General features: G+C 38.0%; 1 protein-coding gene across 1 annotated transcript in view; it reads right to left on the reverse strand.

Annotated features, from left to right (window-relative positions):
- Positions 1–6,680: 6,680 nt before the first annotated feature.
- The window catches only part of PPIL4 (peptidylprolyl isomerase like 4), a 33,760-nt gene continuing 14,459 nt past the window's right edge, over positions 6,681–25,981 (reverse strand). The window contains exons 10-13 of the mRNA XM_024747901.1: positions 20,819–20,930; positions 17,979–18,075; positions 13,092–13,239; positions 6,681–7,129 (exon numbers count right to left, since the gene is read on the reverse strand). Coding sequence (XP_024603669.1) covers positions 6,878–7,129; positions 13,092–13,239; positions 17,979–18,075; positions 20,819–20,930 — 609 coding nt within the window. The 3' untranslated portion in view covers positions 6,681–6,877. The remainder of the gene's footprint in view (positions 7,130–13,091; positions 13,240–17,978; positions 18,076–20,818; positions 20,931–25,981) is intronic.

The raw sequence follows: 25,981 nt of genomic DNA on the forward strand, positions 1-25,981 counted from the left end.
AACTAAAAACATTTTTGATAAGCAGAAACTAAGGGTTCACCATCAACAGACTGTCACTGAAGAAATATCAAATGTCGTGTTTCAGAAAGATGGAAAATTACATCCTATGTGGAAGATCTGAGATGCAAGAAGAATGGTGAGTAAAGAAATGATTAACACATGGGTAAATCTAACAACTACCTATATAAAAAGAGTAATAACAATGTCTAATTGCTAAGGTTAAAAATCACAAGCTTAGACTAAAATACTGGAGGATTATGGCACAAAAGTTGGAAGAGGGGTGATTGAAACTTAAAGATTTCTAAGATCTTCAATTAGAGAGGAAGGTGAAGATATTACCATTACATTTTAAGTATGGATGGTAAATTCAAAAGCAATTTCCCAAAACAAAGATGAGGGGAAGGAGGGTAGCTTTTATTTATTTATTTATTTTATTTACTTTTGGCTGCTTTGGGTCTTCGTTGCTGCACGTGGGCTTTCTCCAGTTGCGGCGAGCAGTGTGTACGCTTCATTGTGGTGCACAGGTTTCTCATCGCAGTGGCTTCTCTTGTTGCGGAGCACAGGCTCTAGGCGCACGGGCTTCAGTAGTTGTGGCTCGTGGGCTCTAGAGCACAGCCTCAGTAGTTGTGATGCACGGGCTTAGTTGCTCCGCGGCATGTGGGATCTTTCCGGACCGGGGCTCGAACCCATGTCCCCTGCATTGGCAGGCAGATTCTTAACCACTGCGCCACCAGTAAGTCCCTAGATTTTCTTTTTTTAATGTTTTAAATTAATCCAAAGGAAAATGAAAGGAAAGCAAAAACAAACAAAAAAAGCACAAAATAAGGTGACAGGAATAAATCTAAATATATCAGTAAATAATCAGGACTAAACTCATCAGTTAAGGTTAAGATTAGATTAAATATAATCCAATTTGCTATATGCTGTTTCTGGGACACACTAAAACATCTGGACCAAGTAAGACAAAATTAAAAGGGAAGTAAAAAATCTACTAGGTGTACTGTGAGCATCTTCATGTTAATAAATTTAAAACTTCAATGAAAATGACAAATTAACAGAAAGATGTAGTAATAAAAATGACTAAACTTTTTTTTAATTTAATTTTTTTATACAGCAGGTTATTAGTTATCTATTTTATACATATTAGTGTATATATGTCAATCCCAATCTGACTAAACTCTTGAGAGAAATAGAAAGGCTAACAATTCTATAATCATTGAAATCTAATCATTAGTTAAATTTTCTCACAAAAGAAATACAAATGTCAGACAATTTTATAGGCACCCTCTATCCAATATTCAAGGAAGATATTTAAATCTTTCTCTTCTATTTCAATAGAAAAAAAAAGAGAACAGTCACTAAGTTATTCTATAACATGGACATCAAATCCAGACAAGAGCAACACAAAAATGGAAGATTATAGGCCAATTTTATCACGGTACTAGAAATTTTAGCCAGCAAGCACTATAAGAACACCACTATCATTTACTGTCCACATAAAAGACCCAAGAGGACTTCCCTGGTGGTCCAGTGGTTAAGACTCCATGCTTCCAATGCAGGGGGTGGGTGCAGGTTCCCTCCCTGGTCAGGGAACTAAGATCCCACATGCCACAAAGCATGGCCAAAAAAACAAGAAAACCCTATAAATTTTAAATATAAGACTTTTAGCAAAATGACTGGATATAAGAGGAGTAGTCAAAAATATAACTTCTTAGGTCAGGAAAAAGAAAAAAAATGTTTTAAGGTATCATTTGTAATAGAACATAAAAGATAAAGAAGCTAGGACATACCTGGTGGCACAGGGATATTAGCTCGGTGCTTTGTGACAGCCTGGAGGGGTGGGATAGGGAGAGTGGGAGGGAGGGAGACGCAAGAGGGAAGACATATGGGAACATATGTATATGTATAACTGATTCACTTTGTTATAAAGCAGAAACTAACACACCATTGTAAAGCAATTAAACCCCAAAAAAGATGTTAAAAAAAAAAAAAAGAACCCGCCTGCCAACACAGGGGAGATGGGTTCAAGCGCTGGTCTGGGAAGATCCCACATGCTGCGGAGCAACTAAGCCCGTGTGCCACAACTACTGAGCCTGCGCTCTAGAGCCCATGAGCCACAACTATTGAAGCCCATGCTCCGCAACAGAGAAGCCACTGCAATGAGAAACCCGCGCACCGCATGGAAGAAAAGCCCCCACTCGCCGCAACTAGAGAAAGCCCGTGCGCAGCAACGAAGACCCAACACAGCCAAAAATAAAGATAAATACATAAAAAAATAAAAACATAAATAAACAAGATAAATAACATTACTCTTCTAAAAAAAAAAGGATAAAGAGGCTAGGAGTAAATCTAACAAAAGATGCTCAAAAGCTTTAAAAGGAAACTTCTAAGAACTAAATGGAGGGGTATGCTATCTTTATGAATAGGAAGATTATGAAGATGTTGTTTCCACAAACTAATCTACTGTTTGATTGCAAATGCAGCTGAAGTCCCAACAGAATTTTTTCGGAAACCTAACAAGTTTGTACCAAAATTGCACAGAAAAAAAGAGCCACAGTATTCCTAATGAAACAGATGGCAGGGGGGGGGCGGTACTGAAATATCAAGACTTCCTATAAAGCCACAGAAATGTAGATGTTTAGTATCAGTGCTGGAATAAACAATGAACCAATGGAGTAGAGAGCCCATGAAACAAAACCCACATATATAAAGAAACTTATATGACAGATCAATGGGGAATAGATGAACCACTCATAATAGATTTTGGACAGTTGGTTACATCCCTAAGTGGAAAAAAAAAGTGAATTTGAATTCCTATTATCACACCATACACATACACACATACAATTTAATATGGATTAAAGTCAAATGTAAAAAACAAAGCTTTATAACCTTTAGAATATGGGAGAATATCTTTATTAAGGACTTCTTAAACAAAATACAAAAAAGCACAAAATACACAGGGAAAGGCTAATAAATCTGACATTAAACTTAAAAATTTCTGTCTAAAATGCATAACCTAATTTCAATCAAACATCAAGACTTAACTTAGTTTACAGAAAGTAGAGAGGATGGAGGACACCATGAAGATACCATCGAATAATTCCAGAATGTGGAATATTCTACAAAGCAACTGGCCTGAACTCTTCAAAAAGTCAATGTCATAAAAAAATTTTTTAAAAACATGTGGTTGGGGTGGATGGATGGGTAGGAAACTCTTTTAGATTAAGAGAATAAAATGACAAAACAACATGCAGTTCATGAAGCTTGGTTGAGTCTGGGTTTAAAAACAAACCAACATATAAAAATGACATCCTTGGGACAATGGGAGAAACTTGAGTTTATACTATATATTACATATTATGAGATTACTGTTTAATTTTTTTCAGTGTGATAATAGTATTGTGGTGATATAGGACACTTGCTTTTTAGAAAATGCATGGTGAAATACTGAAAGGTGAAATATGTTTTCAATTTACTTTCAAATTGTTCAACAAGAAAATGTTACTGTTTAATTTGGATGGAATATATATGGATGTTCGTTATGTTTCTGTGTCGCTACACATGTATGAAACTTTTCATATTAAAAAGTTGAGGAAAAAAGTTGGGGGGAATTTACAACGTGTGCCCTCCCAAGGGCATCAATAGGTGAAAAAATAACTACAAACTGAGAGAAAATGTTTACAACATGTAACAGTAAAAATGGACTAGTATCCACAATCTATTTTTTTTAACTCCTTAAGAAAAAGGCAACAACGTAATATAAAATGGGCAAAAGACAGGAAATAAGCTTTTCACAGAGAGCAATCAGGAATGAATATAATATACGTGAAAAGCAGCTCAACCTTGTTAGAATTTAGGAAACGCACATTCAAACAATGAGACTCCCAGTCTGGCCAAAATGGAGTAACAGGGGCAGAATTTCCCTTCCCCAAATTAAACAACAAAACACCCGTACAAAATATGTACAATAAAGTTTTTCAGACATTGGACAACTGTGCAGGACAGTGACTCTTGAGAGGGAACAAACAGGGAAAGTCCTACCATTGCCCAAGCTTAATGCAGGGAGAGCCTGGCCGTTTCCCTGGGTAGAGCATTTAGGGGAGCCAAGGTAAAATCTGTAGGGTAGAGTATTGGAGAGAGGAGCTACAGAGGGAGGATTCCAGATCTACAGAGTTCCCCTGAGGCTTCGGCTAATCAGTGCATGCACTTCAGAAAACTACCCCAAGCTGAGAAAGAACCAGAAAAGAATAAGTGGTAAAATTCAAGTTTATACAGGGCTCAGAATGGTTCTCGCTCTCAATAGACAGAGTGGAGAAATCTCATAGTAAACCACGTGTAAGGAAGATTATTCAGAAGGGTATTATCTCAGTAGTGAGCCAAATTAGCCTAGATTAAAGGCTGTTCTGGTCCTATCTCATTAAGTATAAAAGCAAGCTATGAAATGATCAAATTATTTCTAAATAACTATGTCCCAGAACAAAACTCAACATATTAAAAGGAATACAAAAACCTCCATCACCCAACAGTGTAAAATCCAAAAATTATCAGGCGTGCAAAGAAGGAAATTACAACCCAATAATGAGGGGAAAAAAATCAATCAATAGCAACAGACAAGAAATGACAGATGACAGAATGGTCAAGTATATTGAAACAGTAATGTTCAGTCAGATGTTCCAAAAAATAGAGGAAAGCAGGAGTCTGGAAGGAGAGACAGGGAAGATATAAAAAAGACCCAAATGGAACTTCTAAAGATTAAGAATATAATGTATGAGGTAAAAAATACACTGGATGGGCTTTAACAAGAGATTAGATACTTCAGGAGAAAACATTAATGAACTTGAGGACATAGCAATGGAAACCAATCTGGAACACAGAAAAATAAATAAATAAATAAAAAGACAAAGAAAAATAAAACAAAACAGAGCATCAGAGTGCTAAGAGACAGTTTTCAAGTAGCCTAACATACAATTAGAGTCCCAGAGGGAAAGAAATGAAGGACAGAGACAGAAAAAAATAAATGAAAAAGTCTCCAAAATTCCAAATTTGATGAAAACCATAAATCTACAGGTAAAGAGCCCCAGCAGAAGAAACATGAAGGGGGAAAAAAAACTACACCAAGCACATCATAACCAAAGTGCTTAACAGCAGTGATCAAGAAAAACCTTAAAAGCAACTAAAGAAAAAGAGGGGCTTCCCTGGTGGCGCAGTGGTTGAGAATCTGCCTGCTAATGCAGGGGACACGGGTTCGAGCCCTGGTCTGGGAAGATCCCACATGCCGCGGAGCGGCTGGGCCCGTGAGCCACAACTACTGAGCCTGCGCGTCTGGAGCCTGTGCTCTGCAACAAGAGAGGCCGCAATAGTGAGAGGCGCGCGCACCGTGATGAAGAGTGGCCCCCACCTGCCACAACTGGAGAAAGCCCTCGCACAGAAACGAAGACCCAACACAGCCAAAAATAAATTAAAAAAAAAAAAAAGTTTCATACAGAAGAACAAATGTAAGAGTAATAGATGTCTTCTTGCTGGAAACTACAATAATATACCACTTAACAGCCACTGGATTGGCAAAATTAAAAAGTCTGAAATTAAGAAGTATTAGAAATGCTATGAAACAAAGGTAGTTCATATAGTGCTGGTAGGGATATGACTGGTACAGCCACTGCAGAATATAACTTGGCATTATCTTATAAAGATGAAGATATCCAGGGGGTGGCGCAGTGGTTGGGCGTCCGCCTGCCGATGCAGGGGACATGGGTTCGTGCCTCGGTCCGGGAGGGTCCCGCATGCCGCAGAGCGGCTGGGCCCGTGGGCCATGGCCGCTGGGCCTGCGCATCCAGAGCCTGTGCTCCGCAGCAGGAGAGGCCACAGCGGTGAGAGGCCCGCATACCGCAAAAAAAAAAAGATGAAGATATCCATATCACATGACCAAGCAAATCACTCCTAGATAAAGAATGTTCATAGCAGCATTGTTTGCAATAGCAGAAACAAAAACAAACCCCAAACATCCATAAACAGAAGAATGGATAAATTATGGTCTATTCATATAATATAGCAATAAAAATGAATGACTGGGCTTCCCTGGTGGTGCAGTGGTTGGGAGTCCGCCTGCCGATGCAGGGTACACGGGTTCGTGCCCCGGTCTGGGAAGATCCTACATGCCGCAGAGCAGCTGGGCCCGTGAGCCATCGCCGCTGAGCCTGCGCGTCCAGAGCCTGTGCTCCGCAACGGGAGAGGCCACAACAGTGACAGGCCCACGTACCGCAAAAAAAAAAAAAAAAAAAAAATGACTTTCCAAAAACACTAAGCTGAAAAAAGCAAGTCACAGAAGTAAACGTACTTTATACCATTTATATAAAATTCAAAAACATACAAAACATTTCATTTAAGGATACGTACATACGTTGTAAAACTATAATAACAAGCAAGAGAATGACAAACACAAAATACAGAATAATAATTATTTGAGAAGGAGAGGGCACTTTTAAAATGCCAGTAATATTCATTTCCTAAGCTGGCCAATGGGTACACGGCAGATATTATTCTTTATACCTATATATACACGTTTGTGTATTTTTGTAGGCATGAAATACTTCATTAAAAATAAAGACTGAAAAATATGAAAGACTTTAAAAATGAAGACTACTATTTATGTGTAACAATAAAATTAGTGTAAAAAAGTATACAAAGAAAATGTTCAATTCTTTATTTCTTTCAGTGCCCCGTACAATCAGTATTAATCTAAAAGGGCTATAATCCTACTGTGAAAAAAAAATAACAGGCAGTGTCTTTAACTGCTTTGACACAAAATCTGAACGTCTGGTACTCGAAGTTATACAAGAGCAAATATGTTAGCCACTCATGTCTGATTCTTCAACTTTCATCTGTACTTAGACTTTTCTTTATCTTTGGATTTCTTGGGACTCCTGCTTCGTTCTCTCTTTTTACTCCTTTCTCTTTCATAGGGATCTGTCTGGTATTTGGATTTGTGACTATTACTATAGTGGCCATCCCTTTCTCGAGATCGGCTACGACTTCGGTTTTGAGGTCGGTCTCTCTTTTCACTCTTTTGCTTCTCCCAACAACTTTCTTCTTCTTCATAGTGACCAAAGCCCATTTCCCTGTAGATATCCTGTCAAAGGAATAAAGTGAATCAGTAAAATAATCATTTTGTACACACTATCAACAAAACTTAGACAAGTCCTCCATTAGCAAGCAGTTTTTACAGCTCAAATTTGAACGCTACCACTAAGGCCAAGAATCTTGTAAGTTAAAACGCAAAAATAATTCAGAAAAAGACTTAACCATTTTCTCATCGATCTCATTATTCTGTACTTACTACTTCAGCTGAACTGAAAGATCAGATCCAAAAACAAGGAACTGAAATAGCCCAATTGAAATAAGAAGTCTTTAGGATGAAATTGCAATACCAAGAATTCTGGTTATGTGCGGTCACATTTCCACCTCCTCCTCTCCACTCCCCAAAAATGTGGTTCCATCACTGATCTGCAATGAAACTACTAAAATCCCCATAAGAATCCTATAAAGAAGACATCATTTAAATAACATAGCCAGAAGACGTTTTAGAAGGTCAATCAGTCTAAAGAGAAGAGAAAACAGATTCTGAATACTTGGGTCTGAGCAATTATTTTTAAAGTATTTTTTTGTGACAGCTCCTCTCTAAATCTCTAAATAAAGTTTCTGGTTTAGACTAAGCTGATAAATGTTTTTATTAAAATCATTATTGACATATTTCTTTAAAATGAGTTAAGAAACAATGAAATAATTCACTGCCCCAAAGAGAACAAAGTGGGTACATTTAGTTCTATTCTCAATAACTAAGGAGCAGTAGTAACGTTTCCATATGCAAAAAAGGGCGAGTTACAACACAACAATTCTATCTCCGCTTGTGTCTTATCCCTGATTAAAATGAGTACCTCCACAAGTGGCTGAAATCTAAAGATGCCAGAGCCAATGCTCTTTTAAGAATAGTTCATAAAATTCAACTTCCTTAAAAGATTTCTCAAAGGAAAGGCAAAATTCTAAGGACTGAACTCCCATGTGCCCAACTCTATCACCTTAGACATTATAATAGTAGATGTAAATATCAAGGTTTAAAACCCAAGTGGTGAAAACCCATGGTTAAGGACTGGGCTTTAAGCAAATGATTCACAATTATTCCATATACCATCTAGATACTGTACATTATGCCTGGCATAGAGATTGCAGTATGTGAAAACAGACCTAATATGGTTGTTACATTCCACAGTGTTTGTGGAATACCTCACTATAAACGGATTCATGATTTCCCACACAATACCAATAGTTCTTGTCATTCTATAAGAGTCCTGGAGGTAGAAAATGAGTAGGTGGTTCAGCTTAACCTTTTATCAACTATTTTCGAGCAAAATGTGACATCCCTAGATAAAAGAATTTTTTGTGCTTCCTGTAACATACACAAAATCTATGTACTATTCTGACTGTACACCTAGTACTTATTTCTGTACTGGTTGAGGCAAGAAACTTTAAATGGAGAGACTGTTTTAGCTGATGTATAATCCTATAAAGTCTTCAGCACATTATTATACAAACAGGCACTTAAATGCTTTGAGTGTTTAAAATAAGAGAGAGAAAAGATTGTGCAGTATTTAATTCTTTGAAAAAATTGACTAAGCTGAAAATCTGAAATGGACTGAAACCTTAAAAACCTCTCCTACTTGGCACAGTTTTCAAAGCTACACAAGCTTTGAAGTCGGGCAGCTCTAGGTTCAAATGGTCTTTGCCATTTAGACGTGTCAAACAAGAAATGCTCGAGGTTAGATTTATCAGTGAAGGTTTCATAGAGAAGTTATAACGGACTTGAGATGAGCCTCAAAGGATGAGTGGGTTAGGGCTTGGAATGGCTTCAAGAAGGCTAATGCAAGGAGTGTTAAGTGAAAACTGAAAAGGAAGGAAGAATGAGTACTGTATGTATGAAGGAGAAAAGTTTAGGCAGCTGGATGAAGCCATATTAGAACAGATCTAAGTATGTGCTTGCACGGTGCTAAGTGCTTTTGGAGTACAGTATTATCCTCCTTCCAGATATAAGGAAACTGAGACGCAAGAGATCCCCATAGGTTGGAGATAATTATTTCATTGACCAGTAACTCTACATATAAAATTGAAAAGGGGGTGGTATAGAGTAATGAAAAAAATAATACCACATCCAACTGAATTAAAATAAATGTTAAACTTCCAGTCCTCCCACTAAACTATAAGGCCCATGGGCTTGTGGGGTCAGGATCTTCATATCTAAGGTGAGGGAAACAAATCACATGAGCTCTAAGTCCTTTCCAGTATGGACTTTTAAAAATTCTATTTGTTTTATACATTTAAGACATAAGACAAGATGATTAAACAAACAAGCAGCTGAAAAAAAGAAAGAAAGAAAGAAAAAGAACACCATAAAATGTTCAATTTAAGGCACTCAACCAAGCCAATAATTTCACGTTTAGTAGTCAAAAAATTAAAAAATCAACCAAAAACTGTCCTTGCTGAGGTCTCTGGGAGTAAATCAGAGGTTTAGTTACATCTAAATCACTAAAATAATATTAAAAGATTAAAATGACAACAAAAAGAGAGTCCCAAATTATAAGAATACTGAACACCTATGAAAACCACAGAGGAGGACAGGCAAGTAGTCTGAGTACTTCTCAGCCAGGCAGCCCACGGCTGAGTACTCATTTCCTGTAACCCCAGTAAAACTCAAACCTCAAGAACACAGTAACCAGCTCTGGAATTAAGACATGTGGTGGAAAAATTAAACAGAGATTTCGAATTGAACAGTAAGGCTGTCATTCAATAAAAAACAAAGCCCTTGAAGAAGTAAGTTAAAACATTCTTAGGAAACTAAGCTCACCAAGCAAAACACCACCGAACAGGAAAATCTGAGCTATACCTGAAAATTCCCTAGCACTGAAAATTCCCTTTAATGATTATGTTTTTGAGATTAAAATCAAAAGGATAAAAAGCAGAATAACAGAAAAAAACTGGGCCCACTGAAATCTTAAAAATGGACGCTATTTTATTAGAAGAGAAAATTAGTACAGCTATATTATTAAATCAAAGTACAAAATCAGAAACAATTGCTTTAATACACTTTGAAGGGAGAGATAAAGTTAGAATATTATTGCAGAAAGAGAAAGACATTTGCTACTGTAAAGTTTTAAGTAATCAAACAGCAAGATAAAAAAGATTCACAAAAAGGCAGGGGTGCAAGGGTGGGAACCACAGACTTAAAATGCAGCCAGTCTTCGGAGTTTTCAAAGATGTCTGATTATCTCGAACACACCAATGTGTATTTCGGGCCTAAATTCATTGAGGAATCCATGTACAAGCGCAGGATGAACAGCTGTAGCTATAAGCAACACATGGTGGGTGGGGGGATTAAGGAGTTTTAGTGGAAAACCTGCTAAATATTCACAGAAGTGTGATACAACCACTATTAAAAAAGATGTTGGGGTGATCTTCGGCTAAATTAATAGAGTATAAAAACTAAGAGGGAGATGTTCCTATTGGATGACACTGGAATATTATACTATGAGACAAATTATATTAGAATTAACAACTGGAGTTAGGAAGGAAAACTGCTGACAGGAATATATTCCAGGTAAGAAGATTTAGAAAGAAACTGACAGAAATATATTCCAAGTAAGAGGAACAGCAGTAAGGGTACAAGTCCAAATTTAAATTGTGGTTCCATTACTTATTAGCTGTGAAAAACCACTGGCAAGTGGCTGAACCTCTTTATTCTTTACTTTCTTTTCTGTGAATGGAGACAACGGTATCCACCTCGCATTATAAGGACACAGAGACGTTACTATTACCGATTCATGTGAGGATTACTTGAAGGATTGACAAGGATGTAACTTAAAAACTGAGGGCAGGGGGCTTCCCTGGTGGCGCAGTGGTTGAGAGTCCACCTGCCGATGCACGGGACATGGGTTCGTGCCCCGGTCCGGGAAGATCTCACATGCCGCAGAGCGGCTGGGCCCGTGAGCCATGGCCACTGAGCCTGCGCGTCCAGAGCCTGTACTCCCCAACGAGAGAGGCCACAACAGTGAGAGGCCCACGTACCGCAAAAAAAACAAAACAAAATACAAACGGAGGGCAGGGCATAAATGATGGGAATCTTTAAGTAGTAAAAGGTTTATGGAAAGAAGAGAGATTAGATCTCTGCTGGATGACAGCAAGGAGTAGGAAGATCGGCTGTCTAGAAAATAGGGTGCTAAAAATATATATAAAAAATGCGGGGCTTCCCTGGTGGCGCAGTGGTTAAGAATCCACCTGCCAATGCAGGGGATAAGGGTTCGAGCCCTGGTCCGGGAAGATCCTACATGCTGCGGAGCAACTAAGTCCGTGCGCCACAAAACTGCTGAGCCTGCATTCTAGAGTCCGCGAGCCACAACTACTGAGCCTGCGTGCTGCAACTACTGAAGCCTGCACGCCTAGAGCCCGTGCTCCGCAACACGAGAAGCCACCGCAATGAGAAGCTCCACACCGCAACGAAGAGTAGCCCCCCCTCGCTGCAACTAGAGAAAGCCCGCACGCAGCAACGAAGACCCAACGCAGACAAAAATAAATTAATTTTTTAAAAATGCATTTGCTGACAATTTTTAAAATAAAGAATAAAACACATTAAATGGTTACCTTTGGGGAAAGAAGAAAAGGGGGAAAGGACAGGGATGGAAGCTAGGTTTTCTATACGTACCATTTTGTAGATTTTACTTTGGAACCATACAATTATTATTTTTTTTTTTTTTTGCGTTACGCGAGCCTCTCACTGTTGTGGCCTCTCCCGTTGCGGAGCACAGGCTCCGGACGCGCAAGCTCAGCAGCCATGGCTCACGGGCCCAGCTGCTAAGCAGCATGTGGGATCCTCCCAGACCGGGGCACGAACCCATGTCCCGTGCATTGGCAGGCGGACTCTCAACCACTGCGCCACCAGGGAAGGCCCAATACAATTAATTTTTTTAATTACAAAACAAAAGAAAAAATTTTAAGCTATCTTTAAACATCAAAAAGAACAAGTTAATTTAAATATGAATCCAGTTAATGGCCTTACCAGAGAAATTATTCCAAGTGATTTAAAACACAATGATTTGACTGTAAAAATAACAGTAACAGCCAGTGTAGAAAATGTTTGCACACACATTTTTTTTTTTTCACTTAACTGTAACGTGCCTGGACAATAAATATTATCTCGATTTCACAGAGGAGGAAACTATGGCTCAAAAAACTTAAATAATTTGATGAGGTCGCATCAATGATTAGCAACGTAGAAATCTAAACCCAGCTTTTCTGACAGCAAATCCTTTACTTTGCCAATCACACTAAATCTCTCCATCTCAGTGTCTTTGCTTAACATTCTCACAGTCTTGAGTCTCCTCTGCCAACTGAAAGCCTCCTCGTCTACCAGGGCCCAGGTTGAAATGCCCTTACGTGGCAAAAACCATAGCAAGGGAATATAACGTAATCTGCTTTTCAATTAACTGAGAGTCAAAATACAGGCTGGAAATGATTTCTTCTCTTTATAATTAATTTTCTTTGGGGAATTTTTATTATCATTGTTTTAGAAAAAGTATTGTTCAGGAAAGCTTTGAGGATGATCAAGCTAATTATTAGTGCTTTTATTTCATATATACCATATGGAAGGGTATAAACGTTTTTCAGGTCCTAAAACCTCAAGACCTGTAAGTGCTGTACATAACACTTGGTGATAAATTAACATGATACATTATAAGAACTTTTATACCATACCACACTTGTTTTTGATGGGAATAAGTGAGTGTCCACAGGTATGAAAATCACTCTTGCTTCACAATGTGGAACTATATGATATATTAAGTTATTTCAAAAACAATCTTTTATAATCTGTTATATATATTCTTGAAAATTAAAGTTCACTACCCTAGTGAAACCATTCTACATCTTAAGAGTTAGGAACACATCCATCCCTGTTCAGGACTATACCCTTATCTCCTAAATTAAGATGTAATTTACAAATGGATGAAATATTTATTTCTCTACAGCTAAGTCTGAACATCAGTAAGTACCTGATTTGTATTTTTGACTGGCATGTAGTCCTCATCTTCTTTTTCTTCAGAGCAGTGGCGGGTTTTCTTCTTGTGTTTTTTACTTGTGTGTGAGTAACCTGACTTTGAGTCTTCTGCCTGCTCATCGAGTATAAGATCATATTTTGCACTGCAGCAGCTAGTTAAGGACAAACATGAGAACTGACACCAGTAATACATCAAAACATAAGAATCTGGTAAACAAAGTAGGCCATGAGGTTAAAGGTAACTTTTTAAAGCAAGAAACATCTCAGAAGCACAGAGTATATTTCTGAAACAAAACTAATTCATATTTTACTTCATTACAGAGTCAGGAAAAATGGAAAGAACACCTGTCTTTAATAAACGGTTATAAATTGGTAAGTGGGCCAAAAATATAGAGTAAAAAAAAAAAAGAAAAATATAAGTAGCATAAAAAATAAGGAAGCATATTTGTCAATAATGAAAAACTTAAACTTAGAAAATGAGGCACATTTTTAACTAGAAAAAATTAAGACATTATAAACCCCAATGCCAGAGAAGCTGTATAGATGAAAAACATACTCATGTGACTCTTCTGAGCGTAAATTAGTTCAGTCCTATAGGAGAAAATTTAGCTATGCATACCAATAGTTAGCATGCTTAAATTCAAATAAGAATTTATAAAATAACAGTAAGTTAAGTGAACATAAGCACAGCTGTCTCTCATTATCCACAGGGGATTTGTTCCAGGATCCCGACGATACCAAAAGCTGCAGATGCTCAAGTCCTTTATATAAATGGCATAGTGTTTGCATATAACCTACGCACATCCTCCTTTATACTTCAAATCATCTCATTACTTAAAAACCTGACACAATGTAAATGCTATGTAAACAGCTGTAAATACAACATAAACGCTAGTAAATAGCTGCCTGCGCAGCAAATTGAAGTTCTGCTTTCTGGAACTTTCTGGAATACTTTTCCTGAATATTTTCCATCTACAGTTGGAAATCCATGGATGCGGAACCTGCAGATACAGAGGGCCGACTGTATACGTAACAGGATTTTTTTTTTTAGGATTATTTTTAATACAGAAACTAAGAACAATAAACAGCCTAGTAATAAAGATATACTTAAATACATCAGGGTATTTCAACTGATATATTACTATAAAGGAAGTTATTAACAATGACAAACGAATGCTATTAAATAACCTGGGGGGAAAAAAAAAAAAAATAACCTGGAATGGTGTTTATAAAAAACTAAAAGTGGAAAAAGCCTGAAGCAAAAACTGTATCTACCACACAGTGATTATAACTTTATAAAGCTTTATAAAAGATCAAGGCTGGAGAGGAACAAGGAGAAATAAAAAGTATCATTTGCCTAGGTGGTAGATTTATGAGTGAATCATTTTTAAATTTCACATAAATGTTATAAAAATTGTAATAATATGTTTTAATTCAGAAATAAGTGTTTAATATACTATAATGTCTTAGAATAAGAGAAAATGTAAGACTATTAGAACCTCTTCTAAAAAGAATCTTAAACTCTAAAACAGATTCTGAGGAAGGCTGACAAGGACTAGAACAGTGGTTTTCAAAAGAAAGGCTAGGAGGAAGCCCAAAGCGCAGAGCTATTTCAGTGGCGTGTGGGACTAGAGTAACAGTAGACACACTTCCCTCAGGACTAGGGCTTCACCAGGCTACAGCTCTATGCTTCCTCAGCGACGTCTCTCATTCAGTAGGAAAACACTGCAACTTCTGGCTTTTCACAAGACGGCTAACGACAGCTAATCAGCCTGTACCATCCTATTATTACTCTATTATCTCCAACTTCTTTTCTCCTTTATACCATGTCGCAATGTTTCCATAGTACCTTCTGGATGGTCTCCTTCTCCAGATACAAATTCAATAGTCCTTGCCTATGATTTCACCTCAGTGTTTGCTCTACACATGCTGCTCCCCGTCCAAAGTGCTTCAGAGGGGGCTTCCCTGGTGGCGCAGTGGTTAAGAATTTGCCTGCCAATGCAGGGGACACGGGTTTGAGCCCTGGTCTGGGAAGATTCCACATGCTGCGGAGCAACTAAGCCCGTACGCCACAACTACTGAAGCCCATGCGCCTAGAGCCCACACTCCACAACAAGAGAAGCCACCGCAATGAGAAGCCCGCGCACCGCAACAAAGAGTAGCCCCCGCTCGCTGCAACTAGAGAAAGCCCGCGCACAGCAATGAAGACCCAATGTAGCCAAAACTAAATAAATAAATAAATATTTAAAATAATAATAAACTATTCAAAAAAAGTGCTTCAGAGTGTTTCAAACTACTGATCATAATCCATCAATGAGGTGTAAAATCCAGTTAGTGGGTCACCAAAAGCCAGCACTTTAAAATAACATAGACTAGAAAATAGAGTACATGGCATCTAATGAAAATATTATTTTATAACACTGTTGTTTCAATTATGTGTGTGTGTGTGAGAATGATTATATACTTGGACTGTACTGAGTCAAGATGTAAACTGTATTTAATGGATCACAGATAAAGAAAATATTGATAGTATCCCACCTCAGCCCTCCTCTCCCCCCATATTCAAGCTGTAGCTTTAATGTCACTAAGAGTATTACTTGAGGATCCTCTGACCCCTTACCTCTATTATGAGTCCCATATCCCACAAATGCACTTCTCTGCAACACTCTAGACGTATTTAATTAATGGTGATTATTTAATGTCTGTTCTTAATGTCTTTAAGGTCCAGGGGCTACATTTCATTGCGAAACTTCACTGGGCATGTAACAGATGCCAAATAAGTATCGGCTGATTACTTGTAATACCACCAAGACACTTGTTGTATCTCTTCCTTCCTTGCTCATCCACTATCTTCTACTCACCACTACAATCAAGACTTTTAGAAGATGTCAAATCTCTCCAAAATCCTACTTTGTGATCTCCCTGTCCTCTTTTCCCCAATTACTTCCCTGAGGTCTAGTGCAGCCAAGTTAAACTTCTCTCTTCTACTTCTATTTTTGAATCTTCTTATTAATGGTTTAACAGCACCTTCTCTCTCATGACCTATAAAGTACATCCCATGTCTTTCTAATTGGCTTACCTGTACTTAGATTATCATCAGAATCCCCTTTCTTCACCATGGTAATAATGTATGTGAAAATATATATCTATGTGCTACATATGAAGACATATGTTCTGTCCCTCTATAATTGTACGTATAATTTGTAGATTACAAATGACTTGCTAAAATGAAACCTATCAACTACCAGGAATGTAAAGATCATCCTACTGGGTCAGACTCATGAATTCCTTTCTCTTGTTCAGTATGCTGTTTGTGAATAATGAATAGTGGTTGCACCAGGACATGCCTGTCTTCTCCATCAACTTCAAAAGGTTAAAAGCAGCACTGTTCAATACTAGCCATGGGTAGTGGTTTAAATTTAAATTGATTAAAATTAAACAAGTTTTAAAATCCAGTTCCTCAGTCCATTTCACAAGCTCGATAACCACATGTGGTTAGCAGCCATACTGGACAGTGGAGTTACAGCACATTTCTATCACTGCAGGAAGTCCCGTTAGACAGCACTGGCCTAGAGACTGATTCTCAAACACACCGGGTTCCTTTCTTAACTCTCAGTAGTCTATCATCTTGAATTTAAAACACTTTAATACTAGGTATCCCTCCTTTTCAGCCTGAACACCTGCTATGCGGGGAAGATGCCCCCTCCTACTTCATACTCCACAGCTGACCTTCCTTTCATTTGTCCTACACACTTCCCTTCTTCCAGCTGCAGTTTCTAGTGGTTGGCCTCAATTTAATTTCAAAGATTTGGTGAATAAGTCACAAGTGTATTCCATCCACACCTTTTATGATTCTAAGATTTCAATCATACCCCCTCTAATGTCCATGTTTTCAGACCAATCTTAGTTTAATGTTTGGTTTGTCTGTATGTGAAAGCCTCTTTTCATGCTGATTATGTCAGTATACTCTAACTCCTTACAATGCTTTGTGCATTAGACAACCAACACAATAAAAAATATTTAACAGGTCAACCTGATATTCACCTTTCCTGATGAATACTTGGAAAAAAAAGTCTATATAGTATGGGCAAAGAGAATCCCTAAAACACCAACAGAAACTAGGAAACAAAGAAACTACTTACGAGAAAGAATCACAAAAGAAATAACCTTTGCCATGTATGCAGTGATAGATTTATAACGAGAATATCAATGAACAAACTAAAATGACATAATATGAGAAGTATGTTTCATTGCTCCTTATTTGTCTCAGCCTACAACTTGAAAGAAATCTATAAACTAAAGGGTCAAGTCAATGGATTTCTTTTTAATCCTATAAAAGTCAACTCTTGTACACAATAGGAGCCCAATAAATATTTGTTGCTAGACTGACAATGTATTATGCAGAAAGAAGCAATCTAATAACATAAAACAACAACAGGATTTTGTTATCTACATATTCACCAACTCCAAAGAAGTTAAACATATAAGAAGGGTTAACACAAAGCATTTAGCTTAGCTATAACAAAGAAATTTCTGACTATGAGAAAATTAAAACATTAATATTATATATAGAAAATACAACTCTTACCTGCAGATCTTCTGAGAATAAGAGATAACCTTAACCTAAGTGTAGGGAGGTAAAAGAATTAAGCTCAAAACTTCTTTCAACCTTAACTTTCTCCATACAATAGAGAATATACTGAAAAAGCAAGGTATACATATGTAAAATGGTGAAAAGAGATAACAATAAACTAAGTGATTTCTTCACAAACCATCTGGATTCAGGAACTTGTCTTCTACAGCCTTTTTATAAGGTATCACACTCAACTCTCCAGATTGGATGGTCAATACGTATTGACCAACTGGTTCTTGTGAAGGATACTCCTGTTTGGGCTTTACTTTATCTTTCAGAACCAAATTACATGGTTTATCCTGTTCCTTTTCATACTCCTTGAAATCACTCTTGGTGTACTTCCCACCTATTTATTTAAAAAAAGAAGAAACAACCTAGTAATAAAATCACCTGATTCATCAAGAACAATAATTATTTTATAAGAGGTATAATATATAAGAACTATTTATAAGTGGCATATATATCAGGGGATAGAAAAAGGCTGAGAAGAAAACAAAAGAATCATAGTAATTCACTCTCCACCACTATTTTAACTGAAATCAGATATCCATTTTGCTAGGTAGCCAGATGCTGCCCCCTAATGACATACATGAATATTACAACACCAAACTTCCAAATCCTAAATTACGCAGTGAATACAATCACTGGAAAATAATTCAGAGTTCAAGTAGAGCCATTAAGTCTATGAGAAGAGAAAAAAAAAAAAAAAAAAAGTCTATGAGAACATTAGGCCCAAAGGAAATTGAGAGCTTGGGACCTGTGTCTGAGATCTGAGAGGCTTATAAGCATCAAAGACAAGATGAATCTGTTTGGCAATTCCAGAAGCTCTGTAAAGGAAAAGGGCCAGTAGGCAAAGTTTCATATAAATGTGAAACAGACAACTGTAAGAGTTAAAATACTGGTAACTGTAACAAACAGGCATCATTTCATCACTGAAAAATATGTGCCATGTGCCTGCCATTAGAAGTCTCACTACGGATGAAGCAGTTATGGTATATAGTAGAAGGAGCAACAGATCAAAGTGAGAAGTTCTGGATTCAAATATTGACTCCAGTGGGAGGTCCTAGGTAGGACACTTCAATTCTCTGAAAGTCATTCTCTTCATTTAGGAGCTGAAAATAATATCAACATTTCACAATGCCGTTGGAATCATTAAACAAGGCTATAAGGAAAAGTACTTAGCACTGTGAATGGCACACAAGATATGTTCAATTTTTTAAAATGTGAATCCATAATATACAGAATTATCTCAGGAACTTCCCTGGTGGCACAGGGGTTAAGAATCCACCTGCCGGGGCTTCCCTGGTGGCACAGTGGTTGACAGCCCGCCTGCCGATGCAGCGGACGTGGGTTCGTGGCCCGGTCCGGGAAGATCCCACATGCCGCGGAGCGGCTGGGCCCCTGAGCCATGACCACTGAGCCTGCGCGTCCGAAGCCTGTGCTCCGCAACGGGAGAGGCCACAACCGTGAGAGGCCCGCGTACCACAACAAACAAACAAACAAACAAAAAAAAGAATCCACCTGCCGGGCTTCCCTGGTGGTGCAGTGGTTAAGAATCCGCCTGCCAATGCAGGGGACACGGGTTCAAGCCCTGTCTGGGAAGTTTCCACATGGTGCGGAGCAACTAAGCCCGTGCTCCTCAACTAGAGCCTGCGCTCTAGAGCCTGCGAGCCACAACTACTGAGCCCGCGTGCCACAGCTACTGAAGCCCGTGCACCTGGAGCCCATGCTCAACATGAGAAGCCACTGCAATGAGAAGCCCACGCACTGCATCAAAGAGTAGCCCCCGCTCGCCACAACTAGAGAAAAGCCCGCGCGCAACAAGACCCAATGCAGCCAAAAATAAATAAATAAATTTATAAAAAATAAATAAATAAAAACACTGCATCAGCAATCAAAAGCCCATAGTATTTCAGTATACACAGATTCAACCTTAAGTTTGTTATGGTACCACTAGCAGAAATTTGCATATGTGGGATATGTCATTATGTGTAGGGATAGGACCTAGTACACAGAAGATCTTTTAATTTTGTACCGTATGACAACTAAAACAAACAAATTTTATAAAAAAGAATTTTTTTTTTTAATTTGTTTTTGGCTACGTTGGGTCTTTGTTGACGTGCATGGGCTTTCTCTAGTTGCAGTGAGCGGGAGCTACTCTTTGTTGCAGTGCGCAGGCTTCTCAGTGCGGTGGTTTCTCTTCTTGCAGAGCACGGGCTCTAGGCACGCCGGCTTCAGTAGTTGTGGCACACGGGCTTAGCTGCTCCGCAGCATGTGGGATCTTCCCAGACCACGGCTCAAACCCATGTCCCCTGCACTGGCAGGTGGATTCTTAACCACTGTGCCACCAGGGAAGCCCCAGAAAAAAGAATTTTTAAGAGTTTTGCATCTAGAAGAGCCAAACCACCAAATGATAATTACTTTGGAAACGTGTTATGTCTGCAGTGGGGTAATTATAAGTAATTTATAATACAGTCAAACAAAAAATATATTCATCATCAGTTTAAAATATACATCAGATAGAGAAGGACAAATATCATATGATATCACTTGTACGTGGAATCTAAAAAAATAGTACAAATGAACTTGTTTACAAAATAGAAATAGAGTTACAGATGCAGAAAACAATCTTACGGTTAACAGGGGGATGGGGGAGTGAGACAAATGGGGAGACTGGGTTTGACATACACACACTACAATACATAAAACAGATAACTAGTAAGGACCTACTATATAGCACAGGGAACTCTACTCAATACTCTGTAATGACCTACATGGGAAAAGAATCTAAAAAAGAGTGGATATATGTATATGTGTAACTGAATCACTTTGCTGTGCACCTGAAACTAACACAACATTGTAAATCAATTATACTTCAGTAAAAATTTAAAAAATTTTAAAAATACAAATATACACACTCACACACACATACCCCCATCTTATATACTAGATAGCAGCTAGGTAAAATCAAATAGCAGGAGTTATATCACTGAACATTTCTAATTAACAGCACTGTCAAAAGAGGTACACACACACACACACACACGATGCAAAGCAGAACAGAAACAAAGGAAGATGAACCAACATACCTTTTCCTTTCCATTTAACCTTTGCAACAGACTGGCTAAAGTCCACATGTATTCTTCTGTCATCTATAAGTACATTGTCCATTTTGAAGAACGCTTTCTCACAATCTTCTTCCTGATAGTAATTATAAAAACTCAAGCATAAATCTCTATGGAAAAGATTTCTGCAGCTAGAACAAATACTGAAAATACAAAAAGTTTCTTGTTACTAAAACTAATATTTGAATATTTACTATGCACCAAATGCTGTTAAATGCTTTGCATCTATTATCTCAATTAACTCTGATAACAACCCTATGAGGTATTACCTATTATTACCTCCATTTTGTCAAAGAGAAAACAGAGGTTTAGAGAGGTACAGAAGTTACTAAAGGGCACACAGTTGGCAAGGGCAAGAGCCAGGATTTGAACCGAGGCAGTCTGATTGCAGTGCACATACATATACTTACCAACTGTGTTATACAAATCCATAATCCCTTTTACTCAAAACCCAAAAATATCCTGAAAACTGTTTTTATAAATTTGGTGTTAAAATCCATGTGACAGCAAAACCTAATGGAATGATAAACCTTAACTTATTCTACTTAGTATGAATATTCATTTGTTTTCACAGCAGAAGTATTTCTGTGATTACGGAATGCTGACCCAGAAGTGTGCCACGTAATCCAGAGATATGTGTGTTGCGCGTGCACACACACACACACACACACACACACACACACACACACATGCAGTATTACATTTCTAAATTCTGAAAAAGTCTGAAATGGGAACAGCTATTCCCAAGGATTCTGGATAATGGATTGTGGGCCTATGATACCAAGGTCTATGTTACATAAGAATCCTTGTCAGTAACTTTGCAAGCCCTACATCCCCATTTCTGACATCTGAAGACTAGAAATGACACATTTCAATCCAGCACTGATCAATTTTCTCCTAGGTCCCTGGAAACTTATTTTTTGGTCTGTTCACAGCTCAACTAGAAACAATCCAAAGAGAAGCAGATAAAAGAACTAGCTATAATCATATTTATTTACAATGTATGTCAAGAATTAAATGGAATATAAACTCCAAGGGACAAAACTTTATTCATCTTTGAATCGACATCATTTAGACCATCATCTGGCACATGGTAGGCAATCAGTGCATGTTTGATAAATCTGACTGATGACCCTTAGGCAGGCATAATTCCATCACTGTGCCATTTCCCCAAAGAGAAAGTTCTCAGATACTTTTTTTCAGGAGGATAGTATTTGCAAATACTCAATTTACTTATACCTAAACAATAGTTAAGGAATCTCTTCAAAATTTAGATTAAACACAACATTGTAAATCAACTACACTTCAATTAAAAATTATAAAAAACACATATGGAAATGCATGCAAAGGACAAAAATATCCAAGAAAATCTTTAAGAAGAACAAAGTTGGAGGACTCACACTACCAGATACCAAGACATTATAAAGCTATAGTAATTCACACAATTTGAGAGTGGTGCAAGGACAGACAAATAGATCAGTGCAACAGTGCAGCATCCAGAAACAGACTTTACACATGTGGACACCTGATTCATAACAAAGTTGGTACTGAAAAGCTATGCAAATGGGTCAACCTTTTTAACGAATTTTGCTGGGTCACCTGGCTATCTTATGCAAGAAAAATGAAATTTAACATGAAACACATAATATACAAAAATCAAATTTCAGATCTAAATGGGAAAGATAATTTCGCAACAAAGCTTCTAAAGATAGAATAGAGAATATTTTCATGACTTCAGGTAGGCAAACATCTTTAAAAATAGGCAATAAGGAAGAAAAGCTGACAAACTGAACTAAAAATTAGAAATTTCTGCTTATCAAAAGATACCATTAAGAAAGGGAAAAAGGCAATCCACTGAGCAGCAGATACTTGCAACACATACAACCAAAAAAAGAGTTTGTACCCAGGAAGTACAAAGAATTCTTACAAATCAATAAAAAGGCACAAACACCCAATCCCAAAGTGGCCAAGTCTTGAACAGGTACTTCATTTTTATAAAGGACGTTTAAATGGCAATAAACATATGAAAAGGGGCTCAATCAGGAAAATGCAAAATAAGACCACAATAAGATACCACTACACACCCACCAGAGTGGATAACATTTAAAAGACAGACCATACCTAGAGTTGGTAAAGCTACAGAATAATAGGGACTCCCATACATTGCTAGTGGAAGTGAAAATTAGGATAATCCCTTTGGAAAGCTGACTGGAATTATCTCCTGAAGCTACACCTACCCTATGACCCAGCAATTCCCTCTTGGATATATACCCAACAAAAATGCATACATCTGTACACTGAAAGACATGACAGAAATGGTTTAGAGCAGCACCATTCATAGTAGCCAAAACTGGGAAAGACCCAAACGTCCATCAACAGCAGACTGGAAATCTAAATAATGTTATATACACGCAATGAAATACCATATGGCAACGAAAATTTACATACACACAATAAAATACTATATGTCAGTGAAAATTTACATGCACACATAAAATACCGTATTTCCAATGAAAATTAACAAAAATGTTAAAAGCTACATGCAGTAACGAACAAATCTCACAAATGTTAGTTTAGCACTGAGTAAAAGAAGCTAGACAGCAAAAACACATTGTGTTTACACTGATATCAAGTTTAAAATTAGACAAAATCTATGATATCAGAAGTAGCAGCAATGGGGAAGTTTGTGGAAGGGGACACAGGTGGGGCCTCTGGGATTCCAGTAACCTTTTTTCTGCTGGTGTTTTGTTCCTTGACCCGGGTGGTGACTTACATGGGTGTATTAACTGTGATTAATTCATCAAGCTGTTCACTCATGAGCTGCAAGTTTTCGGCATGTATTTCATTCCTCAGTTTCAAAAACATTTTGATCAGATTATCCAAAGCATAGAGAACTTGCATAACATGCAAAAAAGACTCAGCAATGGACACTTACAAAGAGGCTACCGCTCATGAGAAGCATGAAGCAGAATAATATAGCTTAATCTAATTTTCAAGAAAAGAGAAAGGCTACAAAAGATTCACCTCAGGGACTCCCCCGGTGGCACAGTGGTTAAAGAATATGCCTGCCAATGCAAGGGACACGGGTTTGATCCCTGGTCCGGGAAGATCCCACATGCCACGGAGCAACTAAGCCTGTGCACCACAACTACTGAACCCATGTGCCACAACTACTGAAGCCCACGTGCCTAGAGCCCGTGCTCCGCAACAAGAGAAGCCAGTACAATGAGAAGCCCGTGCACCGCAATAAAGAGTAGCCCTCGCTCGCCGCAACTAGAGAAAGCCCGCGCTCAGCAACGAAGACCCAACACAGCCAAAAATAAATAAAAGATTCACCTCAAAAACTGAAATGTTGAATCATGATAAAGAATCCATAGATTCTAGGGCTTCCCTGGTGGCGCAGTGGTTGAGAGTCCGCCTGCCGATGCAGGGGACACAGGTTCGTGGCCCGGTCCGGGAAGATCCCACATGCTGCGGAGCGGCTGGATCCGTGAGCCATGGCCGCTGGGCCTGCGCGTCCGGAGCCTGTGCTCCGCAACGGGAGAGGCCCCAACAGTGAGAGGCCCGCGTACCGGGGGGGGAAAAAAAAAAAAAAAAAAAAGAATCCATAGATTCTAGAACCACTCTGTGCTCTACAGTTGACCTGAACTATGTATTCATGGCAAATGGGATACGTGCAGAAGATATTAGTCAATCTGCCATAAACAAAATGAAATTATGTTTGTAAGCAAATAAACAATATAATCTATGCTCAGTGATGGAATAACACTGTCAAGTTGACAAAAAGTATTCATAGCAAACTAAAGGTAGAAATCTCCTTTCTGCTGACACCAATGTACCTTGTAAATATTATTTCTGGTACACCTGACACAGTGTCTAGGTATAATGTGTTATGTGTCTGTCTTCCTCAACCCTCCATTATTCATCTTGTACCCCTAAGGCCTACTGCAGTGCCTGAAATATAAAAGGTGTTTGACAAGTACTTTGGAATAACTATAACAGAATGAGCTACTATTGGACATACTTCAGTCCAAAGCTGCAAAAAGAAATAACGTAGCCTAGCAAAATGGCTAAACACATTGGGAACAGCATCAGACATATCTAAGTTCAAATCCTAAGAGCAAATACAAGCTTTTTTCTGTTTTGTTTTGTTTTGTTTTTGCGGTACGCGGGCCTCTCACTGTTGTGGCCTCTCCCGTTGCAGAGCACAGGCTCCGGACGCGCAGGCTCAGAGGCCATGGCTCACGGGCTCAGCCGCTCCATGGCATGTGGGATCTTGCCGGACCAGGGCATGAACCCGTGTCCCCTGCATCAGCAGGCGGACTCTCAACCACTGCGCCACCAAGGAAGCCCAAGCTTTTGTATTTATTTATCAGATGAAGAAAAGTGCAAAGAAGAAATAGAATTAATACAAATGTTCCTAGTCACTGTATAAGTCACACTTAAATTTGATGGTTTTTTTAAAAAGAATTACACTAAATTTATGAGTATTAACATTTTAAATCTGAACAATTTTATAAATATGGGTGGTAGTTAATATTTGTTACATAAAATGTTAATTGAGTTATTAACTATTTCTTTGAAAATAAAACAGCAGGACAGAAGGCTATGACATTCACTAGGTACATGATTTTAAACAAGTCACGCTACCACTGTGTGTCTCAGTTTACTTATTTGGAGAAGGAGGACAGTACCTATCTCAGAGTTGTGAGGATTAAATGCAGGTCAAATAGCATAATGCTTGCTTAAAGAAAATTACTTGAGTAACATAAGCTATCATTCCTATTATAGATCTAGAAAGTACCCATCTAACCTAATACTCAAGCTTTACTTATAAGGAAGATAATGCCTAGAAAGAAGAATTCTAAATAAACTGCCAAATATCATAGAACAGCTGGTCAGTGATAGAGCTGAAATTAATATCTAGATCATAACACCCAGACTGGTTCTCTTTCTATTACTCAATTATCATATCTACCTAAATAGCACTGAAAAATTATTCATAGAATGCGAAGAACTTTACCTAAAACTTTAAAATTTTAAAGATACATTCACGTAGGTTGAAACTGAACCTAAAATAAAGATACATATATTAACATTGATAGATGTTAAATTTATCCCCTATTT

The sequence above is a fragment of the Neophocaena asiaeorientalis genome, unplaced genomic scaffold (genome assembly GCF_003031525.2).
Source record: "Neophocaena asiaeorientalis asiaeorientalis breed wild unplaced genomic scaffold, Neophocaena_asiaeorientalis_V1.1 scaffold123, whole genome shotgun sequence".
NCBI lineage: Eukaryota > Metazoa > Chordata > Mammalia > Artiodactyla > Phocoenidae > Neophocaena > Neophocaena asiaeorientalis.